Source organism: Galeopterus variegatus, unplaced genomic scaffold (assembly GCF_000696425.1).
Source record: "Galeopterus variegatus unplaced genomic scaffold, G_variegatus-3.0.2 Scaffold937, whole genome shotgun sequence".
In the NCBI taxonomy this organism is placed as follows: Eukaryota; Metazoa; Chordata; class Mammalia; order Dermoptera; family Cynocephalidae; genus Galeopterus; species Galeopterus variegatus.
Genome location: NW_007727048.1, coordinates 34,383 through 42,755, shown reverse-complemented (window position 1 = coordinate 42,755; position 8,373 = coordinate 34,383). Strand labels below are relative to the sequence as shown.

General features: G+C 38.8%; 1 protein-coding gene across 1 annotated transcript in view; it reads right to left on the bottom strand.

Moving 5' to 3' along the window:
• The window catches only part of TMTC1 (transmembrane and tetratricopeptide repeat containing 1), a gene marked incomplete at its 5' end in the record, with an annotated part of 170,532 nt that overhangs the window by 144,542 nt on the left and 17,617 nt on the right, over window positions 1-8,373 (bottom strand). Inside the window, one exon of the mRNA XM_008573589.1 lies at window positions 5,415-5,604. Within this exon, the coding sequence (XP_008571811.1) occupies window positions 5,415-5,604 (190 nt within the window). The remainder of the gene's footprint in view (window positions 1-5,414; window positions 5,605-8,373) is intronic.

Here is an 8,373-nt window from a genome sequence, read left to right as displayed (position 1 = left end):
GACTGGGGTGATAGGGGCTGTGATATGGACCAGCATGGAGGCAGATCAAGAGCAATGCATGGAGGGACGCCCTGAGATGGGCACAGCTGCCTGCCTAAGTGAGGAGATGCATTAGCCCCGTCCCCACCTCCTCCTTCCATTTCCACCAAGTTGTCACTAGTGGTCACTTCCAATGGCCAGGTTGCAAATTTGTCCTCATTTGGACCTGAAATTTTGTTATTTTCCAAGTGTCAGAGCTATAGCCTACAATTTTTCTTGGTTGCAAAGGAGTGATGTGGGAGACTAAGAATGGAAAGATAGATGGGGACAAAACTATGACCCCTACCAAAAATTAAAAAAAAAAAAAAAAGGAAAAGAAAACCCTCAAAGCCCCATACTTAAGGGGGTTGAGGGGGTAGGATTTTCACTGTCCAATGTCCATTCTCAAGAGACATGCCATCACTGAGGCCATTATTAGGAAAGTCAGATTTCATTAACCCTTCTCCTTCTTCAGGTTTTCCTTTAACAAGTATGCTACAAGATTATAAAAGGTATAAAAATACCTTAAAATCTCAAGACACCCTATGAGAATGTAACAAAGAACCAATACCAAATAAATTGCTCTTAACTATAATTTAGTGGTGTTTCCTCTGTAATGCAGGGAAACCACATTAGAGGATATGGGAAACAAGGAACTATAAGGAATAGTACCAATGGTATTAACTCTCCTAAACAATCCAAATTAGACTGGCTACTTTCCTGATATATGTCACTTTTTATTGCAAGTCAACAGTGTGACATAAAGTCTGTAAGAGTTGTAAAGAAAAACCCAAGTGCATTTTCAGCCTGTTGTTCTTGTGGGGCATAAACATTCAATATTCATATTAGAGAATGGAATAAACAGCTTTTGTGGCTTAAATTTCCTTTATCTCCATGGAACATACATTTTCACAGAGCAATTATCTTCATCACAAAGGGTGGGAGCAAATTCACCTCAAAATTCATTGTTAAAAAGAACTTAATCCAATAATGAATTTCTAAATTGTTCTCTACCTTATGTAACATAAGCTTAAATGTATTCCTACAGAATAATGGGTGTGAAAGGAGGAGGAGATGAAGGAATGTCACAGGATAAGACAAGCTCTTTTAAATTTTCAAAGATGTCAAGCGAGCTCTTCTGGGATAGATAATAAACTATACCTAGAGGTCTTACATTTCTCATGCCATGAAAATAGAACAAACTAGAAACAATCCCAAAATTCATTCAGTTGTTATTTCTAGATAAAAGAAACATTTAGATTGTATCCTAGCTCTCTCACTCAAGTCTGGACAAGACCTTGCCAAAATTCAAACGTCTACTTTGAGAGTTGCTTATAGGAACAGTCCAACAGGATGTGGAAGTGCAATTTGTAATAGTGTCTAACAACTTCTAGAAAAGAATGAATTTAGTTTTGTTTCAATAAATGTAAAAATGCATGAAAAAAATTGTTCAAAGAAAGTCCATGGAGGGTGGGATTTGGTGGGGGAATGGTTTGTGGAGGTACCTCTGCTGTTTTGTTTCTCGCATGCGTTAATTTGCAGCTTTGTAAAGTTAATTATTAAAGTATTAATAAAAATTCAAATAAGTATAAATACAATTGTAACGGGACGGAGTACACTATGCCCCCTTTCTGATTCTCTGGTTAACAACAAGGTAGAAAGGCAAAGGATGGTTTTTGATAAACTGGAGAAGAAACAAAGACTGTAAGCATATATATTGCCTAAAATGATGTAAAAAAAAAAAAAAAAAAAGCTGGTTAATCCTAGCAAAAGAAAGATCTGTATGTCTTCTGGAGCCCTTACTGACTGCAAGGCTGCTCTTTTTCTTCAATTCCCACCTCGTATCCCCCACAAGCACACACAGAAGTTAAAGAACCTGAATTCTTTTCCCTGATCTTGTTTCCCGCCCTCCATGGCCTCACCGCATCAAGAAGAAAACTAGACAATACAGAGCCAGGGGCCACGTGTAAGAAGCCCGGCAGCAGAAGGGAATGTCGGCAAAGGCTTCCAAAGATGGAGGCCTGATCCTCTNAAAAAAAAAAAAAAAAAAAAAAAGCTGGTTAATCCTAGCAAAAGAAAGATCTGTATGTCTTCTGGAGCCCTTACTGACTGCAAGGCTGCTCTTTTTCTTCAATTCCCACCTCGTATCCCCCACAAGCACACACAGAAGTTAAAGAACCTGAATTCTTTTCCCTGATCTTGTTTCCCGCCCTCCATGGCCTCACCGCATCAAGAAGAAAACTAGACAATACAGAGCCAGGGGCCACGTGTAAGAAGCCCGGCAGCAGAAGGGAATGTCGGCAAAGGCTTCCAAAGATGGAGGCCTGATCCTCTGGGCACACACACGTGTGTGCACACACACTCACTCACTCGATCTCTCTGACATCATTTCACACAGCTCTGCCCCTGGCTCACTCTGCTCCAGCCATGGCAGCCCCCTTGCTGTGTGTGAAGGCTCCATACCTTCCTGCCTTAGGGCTTTGGCACTTGCTTTCCTTTCACTTGGGATGCTCTTGCCCAGACAGCCACGTGGCTCACTCGCTCACATTCTTCATGTCTCTGCTCAAATTTCACCTGATCTATGAGGCTGGCTCTGACCTCTTCACAACACTTAACACTTGGCATATACAGACATACTGTAAGTGTTTAAGTGTAAGCTCCACGCAGGCAGGATCTTCATTTTGTTCACTGCTCTAGTCCCAGCAGCTATTAGGCATTCAATCAATGCTTACACAATGAGAGAGGAAGACGTAGTGAAGCTAAAGAGAACAGATTCTCCTCTGAATATAAGCCAAGGTTCATTTCGTATGATTGAGAATAAATCAAAGGTTAAAATAAAGGAAATATTTTCTATGATTTTCTAGACTCAGTGCATATAATTGTTTATCCAATATTTTTTTTTTCCTAGAAACGTATTATATAGTCTCACTTTCAAAATTTAAGGACATACCCAGGTATTATAAAATAATTTCAACTCAATGCTTACTGACACAGTATACATATCATGTGGAAATATTCTAGGTGAGCAGAACTGTGCTTATTTTGCTGTTATTATAACAAATATTTCATCCCTTGATTCTTTCTAGCACAGAAGAATGTCCATAAATCAAAACTTCTGTTTTCATAAAAGATTAATCCTACTGTGTATTGTCTCAGAGTGAAAGCCCTTAATACCATGTCCCTAGTAATTAATCATCACACACACAAAAAGCAGGATTATTCCCACTTCGAGAAGTTACTAACAGGAGACCCTGACTTTTAAGACCTGATTCTTATCTTCCTTCTACTATGTAAGTAGATAAAGAAAAGAGAAGACAGTTTGCAAAAACATGACCTACAGGCCAAACCTCTGTCTCCAACCTCTGAAAAAAGAAAATATAGAAAGTACAAGTGGCCTTCAAGAATTGCTGGAGGCTCTAGTCAATGTTTGCAAAGAATTTTCAAGATGAAAGCCAACACAGAAGAGTACAATTTTGCTATCACCACAGCTTGAATGACTTGCTAATATTTCCACAATGCATTAAGTGATTTTGAAACAAATCCCATGAAAGAAAAGGATTAGCAGCCTTCCAAAGAGGAAGTTTTCATTCATTCATCACATTATTAAAAACACTCTAGGGAGGGCCAAGGCTTGCCTGTGTGCCAGGTCTACTGCCATCATGAAAGTTCATATGTAACACACCTGACCATGATGACAGCCTGTGGGGACCCACCAGTCTCCTTAATGAGTTGGGAGGGAGTCAGGGAAAACCCTCACTGACATACCAATCCAGGCTTTACTACATTTGCTCCTGCAGATCAATTACAATATAGCAGGCATGCCAAACCATAAGCCAAGGCCAGATTCTAATAAAACAAACTTCATATTCACCCCCAGATACTGCACACAGCTACTGAGCACAGTGCTTTTATAGCCTTGAGTATACATAACTCACTTAAAAAAACAAAAAAGGTTCTGCAAACCAAAATCTAACTGAACAGAATTGATAACTTCTTGTACTATTATTCATTTAGATAATATATACTGAGTGGCAAACAATAAAATTTTGGTAAGAAATATTAAGTGTGGCAAGCTATGGTAGTGAACAAGACAGAAAAAAAATCTCTGTCCTCATGGGGCGTATGTTCTAGTTGGTGGAAACAGACATTAAATAAAATAACCAAATCATATAGCATTTTAGAAACTGGAATAGCTAAAAAGTGAAAGGGAGATAAGGAAAGGAGTGAAGAGTATGGGACTGCATTTAAATAGGGTGTTTAAGGTAGGCCTTCTAAGAAAGTGACTCTGGACTCTATTTTGCTCTTCTGAAATTGTTGGTTTTCCTATTTTAATATATGTGATGTACTTGCTTGTGCTAAACTGGAAAATCTAATCTGTTTCTCTGCAGAGCAGTGAGATTTGTGCTCCATATTTTTGTTTTTTTGTTTGCCTGGATCTCTGGGGATCTCTATTGTGCCTGCATGGCTTTGTGATTAACCAATGATTTGGACAGAAGTTATACATAGACAACTCACAGCTAGTGAAGCTTCCACCCTCTGCCACCCAACCCATGTAGGGGTTAAAGAATTCATTCAAACTTGCAGCAAATAAGTAAGTCTCCCAGGCTTTTAACTTTGCTTGTACTTCCTAGAGAGTTCCATGTGCACATGTCATTTAACAATGAGCCATGAATGTGTGAACAGTATATTATCTCAGTCCTTCTACAATTTTCTTGCTTCTAAAATCTCCCCCTTAAATTTCCAGCTGCTTTGCTTCTTTCCCAAACCAAATCAGCCACTTCCAGCCAGTTCACCTATGGATTTTTACTACCAGATATAGGAGGATGGGAGGAACATCCTTAGGCAAGAAGCATTTTATCCAATGAAGTAGTAGTTTTTCATAAGTAAACGTTTTCAAGTTCTTTGCTACCTCAATCATTTTTGAAATAGTTGTATTTAATAATTTTGTACAGTTTTATACTTTTTTTGGGGGGGAGAGAAATCACCCAACTACTTCAGGCAGTTATTTGTAGAAGTAGTCTTAACCATATTTTAAGCATTTATAAATATATTATTTATCACAATTTCAGTTATCATTACATTAAATCAAACAAATTACTTCAAAAATTAGCCAACCAGTAGGAAAAATCTTCTTGATTACATGACTTCAGATCCAATTTCTACAGGGTTGGTAGAAACAGTCAAAGAAATATAATTAAGGTGGCCATCGTCTAGTAACCCTGCTGAAGTCTTTAAAACATCTATTACTTACTAGAAAAACTTTAAATACACAAAGTTTTAGAGACAAAAGAGTAGAGTCAATTTAGACCCAAACCCATGTGAAACAAAGAACATTACTGAGCTTAAAATATCTATCTTCAAATGCACTAGGTTCGTTTGATTTTTGAGAAAATTACCTTGAAGGCTGCTAAGCAGTGCAGGCTCAATAAGGTCATCACAACTGCCAGAAAGATGGTGGCTAAGTTCCGCACGTCCCATAAGGTCTCTACCAGAGGAATACTGCCGACCTGCCAGTCGTAGCACAGGGTAACAGGTGCAAGCAGCAGCCACGTGTTGAAGGCCAAGAGGTAGGAATAGGTAAGGAATCTACAAAGAGAAGAAGAATCACTGAAACACAACTCAAGGTCCATGACATTTTGCAAATATTCATTCACCATGTTTCTATTCAGTGGCATTTTCACACTGTCAATGTTATCTTATAGGAGAAGACAAGGAAAGATGGAAAGACATTCATTTATTTATTCATTAAGTAGATCATTTGGAGATATATCTAATAGGTTCTAGCCACTGTGTTAGGTGATGACCTTTCAATGGTGAACAAATAGAGACATAGTTTCCATGACATATATTTAAAAATTATCGTACAAATACATACATTACAACCTGAGAAAAATGCTGTGAAGGAAGAGTTTGATGAAAGAATATGCCACAAATGCTGCTCTGCTTTAGGTATAATTCTCTGGATAAGAGACATTTGAGCTGTCCCTTCTTAACAGTGCTCAGAAACCTGCATTAGATTTGAAAATATTTTTTCCTTTTTATAAAAGATTGATCCACATTGAATTATTTCAAAAAATCAAACTATTTGAGGTAGGAAGATAAAATTCCTCATTCACAAACACGAGGTTAGCTTTCAAGAGGAGAGATGCACAGCTGGCCCTGCTGACGAGAACAGCTAGGTGGACGTGGGGAAGGAAGATGATGGATGGAGATGTTATTCCTGATTCCGGCCCAAGACTAGCACTAAGGGGAAGTGAGCTCTTCTGGGATAGATAATAAACTAGATAAAGGCACTCTGGTCGACCCCCTTCCTCTGGGAATAGAGGAAATTAAATTTATTTAAATTCGTTCAGTCAACACATTTATTAAGCCACGTTCTAGACCCTCGAGAACTGCAGAACTCTAAGCTTACAACAAAACTTTGCCCGAATCTTTGCACGAGGAGATAACAAAACTCTAGCATAACTTCTAGCAGCATAAAGCCACGTCCCTAGGATGACCCCAGCACCGTCCCCCATTAAAATGCCTCCCTGAGAAACCTCAGTGCTGCCAGGAGAATTTACTCTTCGTTCTAGCCAACAAACTATAGGCCCCTAACCTCCCTTTCTTAGAGCATTTATGAAAAAGAGCTTGACTGTGAATATGCAGCTCTTACAGCTCTGAACTGTCTTTCTCAAGGACCTGAGAGTCATTCCTCTGAAATGCAATCAACAGGAAGGACGGGGCCTCTGTCTCCCAATGTCTGTGGAAGGACAGAATCCTGACTTTGATAAACTGCCAGCTAACAGCCACAGCTGGCCTAATCACATTTACCAAAATGGTAAGTTTTCACTTCTCTGACCCTACTGAGTCCACGCTTGACCCCCTCCCTCATTCTCCCTTTAAAATATCCAGTCACTGGTTCACAAATCGGAATGGAGCTCAGCTCTCTCCCCTGCTGTCAATAGTTACTCAGTAATATCTGTTTTCACTGCTTCAACTAATGTCCAACTGTGTTTATCTTTGACACCCTATATGGGATTAAACAAAAGATTTAGATAAATTCCCCGTCTTCGAGGACTGTATAGTCCCATAGAGTAGGACAGAATAAGATGAATACCACAGAGTACAGAATTTAATTTTCCCCTATTTGCCAGATTCTTTTGGAGGGATTCTTGGATTGGCAAAGAGGTCAGAGCAGATAATTTCTAAGTGATCCTCCAGTGTTAGGAGTCAAGTCACCTTGAATTCCTGTCAACAAGTAGCTGCTGGTTTGGAATATCCTTCTCGAACCTTCCAAGCTGGTCTCCTCTGCTTTCCTCCTATTCCTCCAAGGTTGGCAGTGGAAAATCATCACAGCCATCAGGGTGCAGGGCAGTAAGGGCGATTATTCACAGCCCTGACTCCCAAACCCCAACAGAGAAATGGGTTGAAGGAGTGGGGATATTTCAATGGTGTTTCTCAACACTTCTTCTCTGCTGCAATTTTTAATAAAACAGTAACATACAAATATTACACTAAAAGCCTGATGAAGTACAAGCTTTATTATTTAACAAAAACCAAAAACATTGCTTTTTCCCTTTTAGTCTTGGGCCTGTGAAATTGTCCCATGAGAATGCCTTCTCCGTAGAAAGATGACTGTGTCACTTTGGGCTCCTTTTTGTGCAGAGCTTTCAGGCTGATGCTCTCTGCGTTTTAGCTCTGTAAAGATTCTCTGTGACTTGGCTCATAGGTGAATGCTGAGCCATCAAACTTAGAAAAATCATGCAGCTCTGTCACTCAATCACATCCTAGCTCTTAAACATTACTTTGAAAAATATCATACCTTTTGTGAAATAATAGATCTAGGCAATGATCATCGATGGCTGCTAAAATTATTAGGCTAAAGGCTAATGAGGTGCTTTATAATGAATGAATAAGGCTAAATCCTGTGCCCAAAACTGACTAATCAATTTCAGCATCACAGAAAAGGAGACAAACAGCCTGATGTCCTCCAGATGGGAATACATGCCACCACCTAGGAGGAAGTCTCTTCAAAACAAAAAAACAAAAACAAAAACAAAACAAAAATTAAACCTGAATTTGACCAAGTCCTAAATTTAATTATCAGTTTATAGCAAATACAAGAAACAAGAGAACATGTAACAGGATACCACAGGGATGCAATGTGCAAAATCCAGAATGTGGGAAACTCACACAACACGTGACCCAGTTTCTCAAACAAACATACTGTAATGGGGAAAAAGGAGGAAGAAGGCATCTATAAATTAAAGATGACTTAAGAGACATTGAAGTACAGATTTTGTTCAGATGCGAATTAAAATACACCACTTTTTTTTTTTTTTTTTTTTTTTTTTTTTTTTTTTTTTTTTTTTT